The 14180-nt window shown below is 39.3% G+C and overlaps 1 protein-coding gene across 1 annotated transcript; it reads left to right on the top strand.

Moving 5' to 3' along the window:
- Window positions 1–12671: 12671 nt before the first annotated feature.
- Window positions 12672–13040, top strand: LOC138887643 (uncharacterized). Its single transcript, XM_070169411.1, has one exon. It carries the CDS (start codon window positions 12672–12674, stop codon window positions 13038–13040), a length of 369 nt encoding a protein of 122 aa, XP_070025512.1.
- Window positions 13041–14180: the final 1140 nt, after the last annotated feature.

The following is a 14180-nucleotide window of genomic DNA, read 5'->3' as shown; positions in this document are numbered from 1 at the left end:
TCACAAAATTACTTTTCATGTAGATGAGCTACCGCCTGAAGGGTTGGGACACAATAAAGCACTGCACATCACTGTGCAGTATGAGGACTACTTCATCACCAGGATCCTGATTGATGGGGGTTCTAGTCTCAACATTTGTCCACTGGTAACACTCAAGAAGTTGGGTAAGGGACTGCATGAGATAAAGGATGAAGCCATCAAGGTGAAAGCTTTCGACGGTTCCCAAAGGTCCACCATTGGGGAGATTAGTCTGTATCTGCAAATGGGGACAACTTGGTTCGATGTTGATTTCCAGGTGATAGACGTGCCTGTATCTTACAATATACTATTGGGACGGCCATGGATTCATGATGCCGGAGCCGTAGCATCAACACTGCATCAGGCAGTAAAGTTTGAATGGAATCACCAGGAAGTGATCATTCACGGTGATGGTAACAATCCTATATACAGTTGCTAGACCATTCCATCAATCGAGGGGTGAAAGAAGCTGGGAGGAGAGACTTACCATTATATCGGACGGGTAAATGCTATTGACAAAGACAAATGGTGGTATAACAATATCGAGAGTATACTGAATTGGAGTGGGTACGAACCTGGCAAAGGGCTCGGCAAGAACCTCCAAGGAATCGCTAAGCCCATAAAGCTCAAGAAGCATGGCACTACTTCGGTCTAGGATATGAGTACACCTGGGAGGAATTCAACAACTGGTCGCCACCATGGCGCGGTCCTTACTATCCGCTGGAGCAGCCAATACCACATTTGGAGCAGACTTTCCAACCGGCTAATGTTATCTACGGGTCAGAAGAAGAGGAAGCACTGACAGCTGTGAAAAACTTGTTCTAAGAGGACAATGACATAGATTGTTGTGTTGTTCTCGAGGAGGAGGGGAGGAAGGCCCTTCTGTATAGGCTATAAGAAGAGGAGCATGCCTCAATAACTGGACCATCAGAACAACCAAGGCCCGACGAGCCTCGGGGTAGCAAGGCTAAAACAAGCACTGTTTTGATTTACTAAAAGATTTTTATTTTTCGCATGTTTTCAATTCCTACAATAATATCTCCAATGTTCAAAACAATTATTATGCAATTTATCAAAGCATTTTGACTTTTCTTATGAATCAACACTTATTACTATCATTTTCATTCATTACTTTACTTATACAACATTACTATTACTTATCTTGATGAACCGATGACTGTGACATGCAACGAGACAACGCAACAAATGGAAATAGATTCAGAGGAAGATGACATACCAGAAGAGATTGTTAAAGAAGTAGATAATTTCGAGAACAGACCTAAGTCCAACCTAGACGAAACAGAAGTTGTCACACCCCGAACTTGAGGGAGCGAGACCTACACCCAGTGTCTTACCTATCCTTGCGTACCAACTTGCAACTAAGGGACTCTGAAGATATGATGTCATACTTTTGGCCATGGGCCACATTGCAAGACGACAACGAATGCTGAATAAATATGAATATAAAGCTTGCCCAACAAGTTCGTCATATTAATTACAACTGACAAACCAACCAAATATACACACAAGGCCTGAAAGCCCAACATACTGCACTAACTGACAAGATACATCTACAAGCCTCTACTAATGGATATACTGTGATCGGAACGGCTATTCGACCTAATCATGACATATATACGTATATATACAAGATATACATAAGGCTCTAGACCCGGAAACTCCGAAAGGCATGGAGCTTACCGATCAAGTTGAGCTCGAGCAACACTTATTGAAGAGGCCTACTCGTCTGTCTGTCTGACCTGCACGCATGAAATGCAGCGCCCCTAGAAAAGGGACGTCAGTACGAAATAATGTACTGAGTATGTAAGGCAATATACTGAAAGCTGAAACTGAACTAATAATATAATAACTGCAAGTACCTGGAAGTCAAAGATAATTTGAAGATATGCTTACCTGCTGATACTGATTCAATTCTCTCAATATAGTAAGTAAAATAGTTGTCTGACCCTATAAGGCTCGGTATACATATATATCTGCTTTGCCATAGTAGGCTCGATCATAAGCGCTCGGCCATACTAGGCTCTGTATCTCGACCAACTGGGCTCGCTCATAAGCGCTCGGCCACAGTAGGATCGTCCTATAACTTACCATCTGATCAGAGGTTGCCCAATAGGGGCCTGCCCATCGATTATAGCTCGATGGTAATGAAAATACTTTTAATACTATATATATATAAACTCTCTACTCTCTTGACTGGAAGAAGGAAATACTCAACTGAATATGAATTCCCGATAAAGAGAATATTATAACTTACAATACTAGAAAAATATATGCAATTTGCGAAACTAGAAAAATATACGTAAATTCCGGGATATGAATGTAATGATGAGATCATGCCAAATGAAAGAAGAGCTTAGCCTTAACATACCTGGAGTGTGGAATAACCGTATGATATTCTTGGGAAAATTACACTGTATTCCCTTAGTATCGCAAAATCACACGTTAACTTAAGATGCTAGGAAATTAAATGCTCCATCGTGTGTTATTTTAATCCATGAAAGAGATATCTAATCGTTCTAACCATTTCCACGTTCTTGTATTAGCATATTAAAGAGCTAGTTACATCTTCAAGTGACTGAAGTTGGTTGTTGCTGAGATCTAAGAATTGAACCCACAAAAGTTCCTCCATAGACCCAATACGTGAAAGTGAGAGATCATTAAGCCATAGACAAAAGTTATTGATTTTTGGAGAAGACGGATTCCTATATTTACAGCAGTGCTTTATCAACAATCCTTGATTGGAGATTATCTGTTTCAGAAGTACTATACTAGAATTTCTAAATTATTAAAATTGATTCCTACTTTACCTATTACAAAGTCACTAATTAAATTAGTGGTCATCAAATAATTTAGGAATTATAATCTTTGGTGCATGGAATCATGTGTACAGATTTGTTGCTACCTTTCAATTTGGGTCATGAGTCATTTTGTTATTTTTGTATTGGCTGCCACGTTATGGACTTGGAAATAATTATAAATTTTTATCCACTTATTAGTTAACCGGGTAATGTTTCGTTACCCGGTAATTAATTTATTACCCGTATAATTTAAAAATTACCCCACATTACTTAAAATTCTATTTATTACTAAAATACTTCATATCTATTTTATATGTTATACTACCGTGCTCATATGGCACCTTACAGGGTACTAGTTCATAAATACTGCGTATTTTAGCTCGGGCCATATTTTATCCCAAAATGCCAAACTTGGACGAAAATTCATTTTCTTCGAGTTGCTTCCCTTCTCACCTTCACGAATTTATTCATCACTTACAATTCTTATAATCTTCGAATAATCTTTTCCTTGGACTGATGTCAATTACCTTACAACAAATTCAATGTACAATACTACAGGGTGCATCATTGTCGTAACTTATTACTGCGAAGCGTAACATCACCGTAATATAATACTACAGGGTGAAATCATCGTAACATATTACTGCAGAGCATAACATTGTCGTAATATAATACTGCGGGACGTGACACCTCGCTTCCGAGCTCTCATTAATTTATTTATGGCATACTTTCATGTGCGAAAATATGGGGTGTAACATCATTCCCCCCTTTGGAACATTCATCCTCGAATGTTGACTGATGTGCTTATCGTCCTCATATCCCATAGCTCTTGCGAATACTTTAGTAGTCCTTTTTCCATCTAGGTAACTGTTTTGTGAATAAGTCTAAAAGCTAGGGTATTCCCCCCTTTTAAGCCTCTTTCTCATACCACGACTTGTAGTCAGAATTCTTCTGATCTTGTAATTGTTGCTACCTTCTATCATGCAATTTTTACGACTCTAACTTTGTATGTGCGCCTATGCGACTCTTCTCTTCTCTTTCCTCCAGCTTTTAGCCAATCTTTAGGCTTCACTTTATGAACATATACAAAATTATGTCAAGCTGTCCCTCTGGGCATCATTAGCTTTACTATATCTAAGTAGGCCATACTATACCATAATTCTTAATTCGATTTATTGTTACTGAAGTCTGCTACTGAACTCCATGTTACTCTTGTTGTTTATCTTATATGCATAAAGCTAAATCCTTTAAGGCTTCTTCATCACTGTTCATCTTAAGACTGATGGCCCAATCTCATCTCGTACTTTGCAACTTTTACCCACTTTAATGTTTTTCTACAACCTACCATTTGAAGACTTGAAACTTCTTACGTAATACATTACCGCTAGGGCCCATGTCTCATCGGGGGCACCTGGAGTAGTTAGACTGATCCACTTAGGAGCGATACTATACTTCCATAACCGTATTTTATAGTATCCTAATGTGATTCACCTTATGTGGGTATTTTAATCCCGTAGAATTCATGAAATCCTCTTCAATTCTTTACTTAATCGAAAGGTCCAATGTCATCCTTTATCTATCACAATTATACCCTCATTTTATTACCAGGTCAGCATTTCATTCCTTCTAAATGCTATTAATTTTATTCTCCTTTGAGTTCATTAAGGCTATAGTGAGCTTTGTATAACATAGAGAATCCATTAGATCCCTTGTTTTCATGGGCCTAATCTTGAGGACTAATCCATTCTAGTCACCTTCTCACTCGCCTTTTCTTGTTCTTACATCCTGTCATAAAACTTTATCGCTTTACTATACTTTAGCTTGTGACCTATACATATCTATTTATACTACTCGTAATCTTCCTTCAACTTGCTTGAATTTCCTTGTGTTATTTCAGAACATCAAGCGAGACATCACATCGTCTCTAACTCTTCTTTACTTTCTTAACTAGACCTTTTGATACCCAGAAATCACTGACTAGAAGATATGCCACTAACGATGCCGCTATCATTCCTGGATATTGAATCCTCGCGCTTCTAGCCTTCTATCCCAAGTATGGAATATCCTCAACCTTCTGTTTTTGAGTATCTCATACATTGTTCACCTTTACCTTACTTTCCTTAAAGCCTCACATCACGTCTTCTATCTTTTTCATACCTCTGATTTTAAGAGAGATCTTGCAATGTTCTCGATCACGATGTTTCTATTTTTCTGGGTCGAATAATCAAACTTTTTACTTGAGTGATGTAACTCTTTAGTTTCCTCCTTCTTCTGATTGGCCTTTATGTCGCCTTAAGCTATCTTCCAATCTGTGGTTCATGATATTATTTATTACCTTAGCCTTTCATTGGAGTTATGGAATATCTATGATACAATCTTCTAACAATTTAATCCTTTGTCCATGTCCTGGGCTTAATTCTTTTGTTCCATATTAGCTTTCTTTCAACGTAAGCTATTACTTTTCCTAGTCTTTCTGCCCCTTGTTGCGTGCATACGTAGCCTATCTTAGTTCCCACGCATGCTAGAGTTTTCGTGCAAGTCATATGACCTTTAAATATTACTTTTAATTTTTCTTCCCGTTCAGTATCCACGGTAGGGGCCACTTTCCTTTAGAGTGCTTACAATGTTATTGTGAGACTGTTGTTACACGACCCTTTCCTCTTTAGGTCGTTGTGGTTAGGTTGAAGTCTTTTTCCTTATTTCCTCAGCTAGTCTTTCGTTATAGTACCTGGGGAGAACCCTTGATTCCTGTAAAGTTGTAAGCTTTTTATGGACCTTTTGATGCCTTTCCTTCCTTATAATTATACGTAGTTGCTTACCTCCATGCCCTTGCACTTATAGGGTTGCTTCTGAACTGATATTTTGACTGTCTCCCCAGTGGCACTCTTTTTTATTCCCGTAACATTCATACGGTACCTTTAACTACCCTGACTCCTATCTGAATATATCTTAAGTATTATAACAACATTACTGCGAGGATGAAATCTCCATGTTGGGGTTTACTACATTTACCTTGCATGATCTGCTGATTTGTCTGTAACTTCTTGTCCTGCCATGACTAGGCTCTTTCTGAATCAAATACTAACTACTCATCGACATATTCTCATATACATATTCGCCGTAAACTCTCTAAGGTCATTTTCGTTGTCTAACTTACCTCTTGCACTAGCTCCTTCTTTATCAATAACCTTCCGTGCAAGAAACCTTACTTCCTTTTTCTAACATCGTGCTTACGTAACATTATGGAATCATAGCATAACTGTAGGATTCGAATAAGTGCAATCTCATCCCTTTCTCATTTTTATCGCATTCTTCCTTTATCATTCTATATTCCCCCTTTTAGGGGAGTACTAAGAGTTGGAGCTACGACGACCTGCCTATAGATGTTTCACCTTTTCATCTTTGACATCCTTTCACATCATCCATGAACCTTACTCACCATGCAGTAATCCTTTTGTACCAAGGATAACAAATTTCCTTACTCGCGAAGGTGACAGTTAGTATAACTGGCACATACAGTCCCTTAAGCTGAACTTTTCTCGCATTGCTTGCTGTAGGGAAGCATCTTTCTGAATGACCATTCTCGGAATTTCTCATGAATCTTCTTTTGTCATCCATTATATTATTGGCGGAACAAAATCTGAAATTCTTATGATGGCGACTATCATCAGTCACTCAGTCCCTAAGTCATGTTTAGTTTATCTTGTTTACCAGTCCATACTGATTTCTATTACTCTGGTGATTAACTCTCCCCTTTGGTAGTCGCGTTGGAGTCACGAACTTATTTCTCGAAATGAGGATATAACCTTATGGCCTATACTCTTTTGTTGTCTTAAGGCCTATCACCTTTCATCTCTTCCTTCATTTGATTATAGGTTCTGTAACAGTCTACCATTTTCATCTATGTATCACACCTTATTCATAATGCTTCCTTATCTCTCTTCTCATTACTCTGCTGATATTTCTACATATCCCTTTTCTTGTGAAAACTTCAATATGATATTCTTTCGCTTTTAGATTTCCTTTGCTCTATCTAGTGGCTCTTCAAGTTACTTAACGTTCTTGCTTTACTAGGGACGCGATCCACACTAAGGTAATATGTATCCCTTCAAGGCTTATAGTGCATGTCTTTGTAGTACTCATATCTGGCTGCACTATTTTAAAGTGTACCATCTGAGTGTCTCACTAGGAGATCTCTTACAACACTTGCAATATCCTTCGGAAAGGTCAACTGACAGAAACAATTCATATATCAAATCTTCTTATACTACTTCTATTAATATCCATAGGGCATATCTGGAATGGGTGCGACCAATTGTATATACCTCTGTTACTGTTGAATATAACTCAAAAATCTTATATTCCTCTGCCTCATTATAAACGTTGTTAACCTCCATTAACTGGGCGCCTCGTACCCTTCTTCATCTTGCTTCTTTTACTTGTTGAAACTTGTATCTAACTTCCGATTCTGTTATTCTTTTTTTATCGTAGAGTGGATAAGTATTCTTTCCTTAAAGCTCCTTAGTACACACATGATCTGCCGAAGATCTCATATTTACTCATCATAAGCAAGATGCAAAATCGAGTTCCTCTAACTCAACACTTCCATAACTATATCCCTTATAGATCGTCTTTCTGAATGTAGGCATCGTCTTATTACAAATAAAATAGAATTTCGAAATTTGAATTCTTATAAGTGAGCTTTACCACACGATCTAGAGTAAGAAGTAAGAGTGACAATCCTAAATGCCCTGTAGCCTCCTGCTTATAAGTGTGGTGCATGACACACCTATAAACAAGGCTCTACTAGACACGGCTTGTAGATTCCCTAGGACAAAACTGCTCTAATACCACTTTTGTCACTCCCCGAACTTGGGGGAGCGAGACCGGCACCCGGTGCCGTACCTATCTTTGCGTACTAACTTGCAACTAAGGGAATCTGAACATATGATGTCATACTTTTGGCCATGGGCCACATTGCAAGACGACATTGAATGCTGACTAAATATGAATATAAAGCTTGGCCAACAAGGCCGTCATATTTATTACAACTGACAAACCAACCAAATATACATACAAGGCCTGAAAGCCCAACATACTGCACTAACTGACAAGATATGTCTACAAGCCTCTACTAATGGATATACTATGATCGGAACGACTATCTGACCTACTCATGACATATATACGTATATATACAAGATATACATAAGGCTCTAGACCCGGAAACTCCGAAAGACATGGAGCTTACCGATCAAGCTGAGCTCGGGAAACACTTATTGAAGAGGCCTACTCATCTGTCTGTCTGACCTACACGCATGAAATGCAGCGCCCCCAGAAAAGGGACGTCAGTAGGAAATAATGTACTGAGTATGTAAGGCAACATACTGAAAGCTGAAACTAAACTGATAATATAATAGCTGCAAGTAGCTGGAAGTCAAAGATAATCTGATGATATGCTTACCTGCTGATATTGATTCAATTCTCTCAATATAGTAAGTAAAATAGTTGTCCGGCCCAGTAAGGCTCGGTATACATATATATCTGCTCTGCCGTAGTAGGCTTGCTCATAAGCACTCGACCATACTAGGCTCTTTATCTCGACCAACTTGGCTTGCTCATAAGCGCTTGGCCACAGTAGGATCGTCATATAACTTACCATCTGATCAGAGGTTGCCCAATAGGGGCCTGCCCATCGATTATAGCCCGATGGTAATGAAAATACTTTTAATATTGTATATATATAAACTCTCTGCTCTCTTGACTGGAAGAAGGAAATACTCAACTGAATATGAAGTCCCGATAAGGAGAATATTATAACTTACAATACTAGGAAAATATACGCAATTTGCGAAACTAGCAAAATATACGTAAATTCTGGGATATGAATGTAATGATAAGATCATGCCAAATGAAAGAAGAGCTTAGCCTTAACATACCTGGAGTGTGGAATAACCGTATGATATTCTTGGGAAAATTGCACCGTATTCCCTTAGTATCGCAAAATCACACATTAACTTAAGATGCTAGGAAATTAAATGCTCCATCGTGTGTTATTTTAATCCATGAAAGAGATATCTAATCGTTCTAACCATTTCCACATTCTTGTATTAGCATATTAAAGAGCTAGTTGCATTTTCAAGTGACTGAAGTTGGTAGTTGCTGAGATCTAAGAATTGAACCCACAAAAGTTCCTCCATAGACCCAATACGTGAAAGTGAGAGATCATTAAGCCATAAACAAAAAATATTGATTTTTGGAGAAGACAGATTCCTATATTTACAGCAGTGCTTTAGCAACAATCCTTGATTGAAGATTATCTGTTTCAGAAGTACTATACTAGAATTTATAAATTATTAAAATTGATTCCTACTTTACCTATCATAGAGTCACTAACAAAATTAGTGGCCATCAAAGAATTTAGGAATTATAATCTTTGGGGCACAGAATCATGTGTACAGATTTGTTGCCACCTTTCAATTTGGGCCATGAGTCATTTTGTTGTTTTTGTATTGGCTGCCACGTTATGGACTTGAAAATAATTATAAATATTTAACCACTTATTAGTTAAACGGGTAATGTTTCGTTACCCGGTAATTAATCTATTACCCGCATAATTTAAAAATTACCCCAAATTACTTAAAATTCTATTTATTACTAAAATACTTCATATATATTTTATATGTTATACTACCATGGTCATATGGTACCTTACATAGTACTAGTTCATAAATACTGCGTATTTTAGCTCGGGCCATATTTTATCTCAAAATGCCAAACTTGGACGAAAATTCATTTTCTTCGACTTGCTTCCCTTCTCACCTTCACGAATTTATTCATCACTTACAATCCTTATAATCCCCAAATAATCTTTTCCTTGGACTGATGTCAATTACCTTACGACAAATTCAATGTACAATACTGCAGGGTGCAACATTGTCGTAACTTATTACTACGAAGCGTAACATCACTGTAATGTAATACTACAAGGTGACATTATCGTAACATATTACTGCAGAGCATAACATTATCGTAATATAATACTGCGGGACGTGACACCTTGCTTCCGGGCTCTTATTAATTTATTTATGGCGTACTTTCATGTGCACAAATATAGGGTGTAACAGAAGTTGTCAACCTAGGAAATGTAGAAAACGTCAAAGAAACACGAATCAACGTCCACTTATCACCATCAGAAAAGAAGCAATACACAGAATTTCTAAGGGAATATGAGGACATATTCGCCTGGTCGTATGATGACATGACTGGTCTAAGTACGTCTATTTTGGCTCACAAACTGCCAACTGATCCAACATAACCGCCGGTAAAGCAAAAGCTCAGGAAATTCAAGCCTGATATGAGTCTGAAAATCAAGGAAGAGGTCACTAAGCAGGTCAAAGCTAAGGCTCTCAGGGTAGTAGAATACCCGACATAGTTAGCCAACATCTTGCCAGTACCAAAGAAGGACAGGAAGGTCAGAGTCTGTATCGACTACCGGGATCTCAACCGGGCTAGTCCGAAAGATGACTTCCCCTTGCCAAACATTCACATCCTGATTGACAATTGTGCCAAGCATGAGTTGCAATCATTTGTAGATTATTTCTCTGGGTATCATCAGATCTGGATGGATGAAGAATATGCTGAGAAAACGGCTTTCATTACGCCGTAGGGAATATACTGTTACAAGATGATGCCGTTTGGGTTAAAGAATGCAGGGGCCACCTACATGAGGTCCATGACTACCATTTTCCATGATATGATACACAAGGAGATATAGGTGTACGTAGATGATGTTACTATCAAGTCCAAAAAAGCCACTGATCACATGGAAGATTTGAGGAAGTTTTTCAATAGATTGCGAAGGTACAACCTGAAACTAAATCCCGCAAAATGTGCATTTGGGGTTCCTGCCGGAAAACTACTTGGGTTTATTATGAGTCTCCAAGGAATAGAACTAGATCCATCAAAGGTCAAAGCTATTCAAGAATTGCCACCGCCAAAAAATAAGAAGGGCGTGATGAATTTCTTGGGGAGACTCAATTACATCAGCCAGTTCATAGCACAATCTACAGTTATCTGTGAGCCAATCTTTAAGATGTTAAAGAAAGACGCCGCTACCAAATGGACTGATGACTGCCAAAAAGCTTTCAACAAAATCAAGGAATACCTGTTGACACCACCCTCCTTGGTCCCGCCCGAGCCAGGTAGACCTTTATTACTCTACCTTGCAGTATTGGATGGAGCTTTCGGTTGCATTTTGGGGCAGCATGATGAAATAGGGATTAAGGAGCGGGCCATTTATTATCTCAGTAAGAAGTTCACCCCGTACGATGCCCGATATTCTCTATTAAAACGCACCTGCTATGCTTTGACTTAGGTAGCTCAGAAGCTGAGGCACTACTTCTGTGCTTACACTACATATCTCATATCAAGGATGGATCCTTTGAAGTACATCTTTCAGAAGCCCATGCCCACTGGCAAGCTAGCCAAGTGGCAAATCCTATTGAGTGAATTTGACATTGTCTACGTGACTCAGAAGGCAATCAAGGGACATGCACTAGCATATCACCTTGTTGAAAATCTCGTGGACGGAGAATACGAACCCCTGAAAATGTATTTTCCCGACGAAGAGGTATCGCTCATAGGAGAAGACATTGCAGAATCCTATGATGGTTGGAGACTGTTTTTCGATGGAGCAGCAAATTTCAAAGGAGTTGGCATAGGAGCAGTCCTAGTATCGAAAACCGGTCAACATTACCCGGTGTCTGCCAATCTCAGATTCCCGTGCACCAACAATATGGCCGAATACGAAGCTTGCATCTTAAGGATCAAGATGTCCATCGACATGAACATTCAAGAATTGCTAGTGATTGGAGATTCAGACTTGCTTATACATCAGGTACGAGAAGAATGGGCAACCAAGAACTCCAAGATACTCCCGTATCTGCATCATGTACATGAATTGAGAAAGAGGTTTATAAAGACGGAATTCCAGCATGTTCATAGAATCTAGAATGAGTTCGCCGATGCATTAGCTACCTTGTCATCCATGATACAACATCCAGACAAGAACTTCATTGATCCCATTCCAGTAAAGATCCATGATCAGCCCACTTATTGTGCCCATGTTGAAGAAGAAGCTGACGGAAAGCCTTGGTTTCATGACATCAAGAAATATTTGGCAAGGGGAGAATACCCAGAACTTGCAAATCCTACTCAGAAACGCACCCTTTGGAGGTTGTCCAACAAAAGTTTCCACAGTGGAGGAATCCTGTATAGGAGGACTCCTGATTTGGGATTGCTAAGGTGTGTTGACGCAAGGGAAGCATCCAGGCTACTAGAGCAAATTCACGCTGGGACCTGTGATCCACATATGAATGGCTTTGTCTTAGCAAAGAAGATACTCCGAGCTGGTTATTTTGGATGACCATGGAAACGGACTGCATCCAGTATGTCCGAAAATGCCACCACTGCCAGATACATGTAGACATGATAAAGGTACCTCCAAACCAGCTTAATACAACAAGCTCACCATGGCCGTTCGCCGCTTGGGGAATAGATGTTATTGGACCAATCGAGCATGCCGCCTCCAATGGGCATAGGTTTATCCTAGTAGCAATCGACTATTTCAACAAATGGGTTGAAGCAGCATCTTACAGAGTAGTGACTAAGAAAGTCGTGGAAGACTTTGTCCGCGACCACATTATTTGTCGATTCGGGATTCCAGAATCAATCATTATCGATAATGGCTCCAACCTCAACAGTGACTTGATGAAATCCATGTGTGAAACTTTCAAGATCAGGCATAAGAATTCTACAACCTACAGACCTCAGATGAATGGAGCTGTCGAGGACGCCAACAAGAATATCAAGAAGATATTGAGGAAAACGATAGATAAGAATAAAAAGTGGTACGAGAAGTTGTCATTTGCTCTATTGGGGTATCGCACCACAGTCTGCACATCACTTGGGGCAACCCCCTATATTATGGTTTATGGTACAAAAGTCGTCATTCCCACCGAAGTAGAAATTCTTTCCCTAAGGATCATACATGAAGCTGAGCTTGATGACGCAGAGTGGGTGGAAAGTCATTATGGGCAACTAGCCCTTATAGACGGGAAAAGAATAAATGTAGTCTGTCATGGTCAACTTTATCAGAACAGAATGTCCAGAGCCTTCAACAAAAGAGTCAAGATGAGATAGTTCACACCGAGGCAACTGGTGTTAAAGAAGATTTTCCCGCATCAAGAGGAGCCAAAGGGAAGTTCTCTCCCAACTGGCAGGGTCCGTACATGGTTCACCGGGTCCTGACAGGAGGAGCCCTCATATTTGCAGAAATGGACGGAGAAGTTTGGCCGAAGCCGATCAACTCAGATACAGTCAAGCATTACTATGTATAATCTTATGCTTCCTTTATATGATGTAAACTGAACTACGCCTGACCTGATTCCCATTTAAGAGGGGATACGTAGGCAGCCCTATGGGTTCGGTCACAATTCAATAAAATTTCCAATTTCCCCCGCAATTGGAAACTGAGGAATTTTGAGGAGGACCCTCGAAATTCCGAAGTTGATTTCAGCCAATCATCGCAAGCAACAATCAAAAACATTAACCCATTAAACTGGGGCAGAATTTTGAGGAGGACCCTCAAAATTCCGTAGCAAGAGAGGTTGCAATGTCCTGAACCACGTCACAGTTATCGGTTCATCTAAAAAATTATTATTATTATTATGTCATATTTTTACTAAATCATGCATGTCTATTACTGAAATTGCCTTGTTTAACAACACTACCCCAATGATACATATAGTATCACCAGTTCAAAGCCGAGAAGGTCAAGCAGAGCCAGCGGGGGATACGAACTAACAGCCCCCTTTTTACAAAACTCACAATTTTTCTTTGGATGCAGGCACTTGAATTACAAAATCATCAAATATACTATACACTCACGAGACAAACACTGTTCAGGAATACAACTCTTAGAACCATTGCACTTACTCATAGATGCTATCCGCACACAACAGTGTCCCCAGCAGGCACAATATCCCCAGTAGTCACAATATCGCAATCTGCTATAAGCTAAGAAAGCTCTATTACCATTTGTTATCTTATTTTTTGCATAAGTCTACTATTCTGCCTGTCGAGACTAAGCACTGTCTCCATCTGCATTTCTGCATTGTATAGGGATACCATTTTACCTTCCGAGACTAAGCTCTGTCTCCATCTACATTGCTGCATTGTATAAGGCTACCATTCTGCCTTCCAAGACTAACCTCTGTCTCCATCTGCATTTCTTCATTGCATAAGGCTACCATTCTGCCTTCCGAGACTAAGCTTTGTCTC

The sequence above is a fragment of the Nicotiana sylvestris genome, chromosome 3, assembly GCF_000393655.2.
Source record: "Nicotiana sylvestris chromosome 3, ASM39365v2, whole genome shotgun sequence".
Lineage (NCBI taxonomy): Eukaryota > Viridiplantae > Streptophyta > Magnoliopsida > Solanales > Solanaceae > Nicotiana > Nicotiana sylvestris.
The sequence above is the reverse complement of the archived record's forward strand: the minus strand, read 5'-3'. Positions and strand labels throughout refer to the sequence as shown.

What these genes read in the sequence shown, in the direction of transcription:
- LOC138887643 (XM_070169411.1), top strand. Translation starts at nt 12,672, where the DNA reads ATGAATGGAGCTGTCGAGGACGCCAACAAGAATATCAAGAAGATATTG.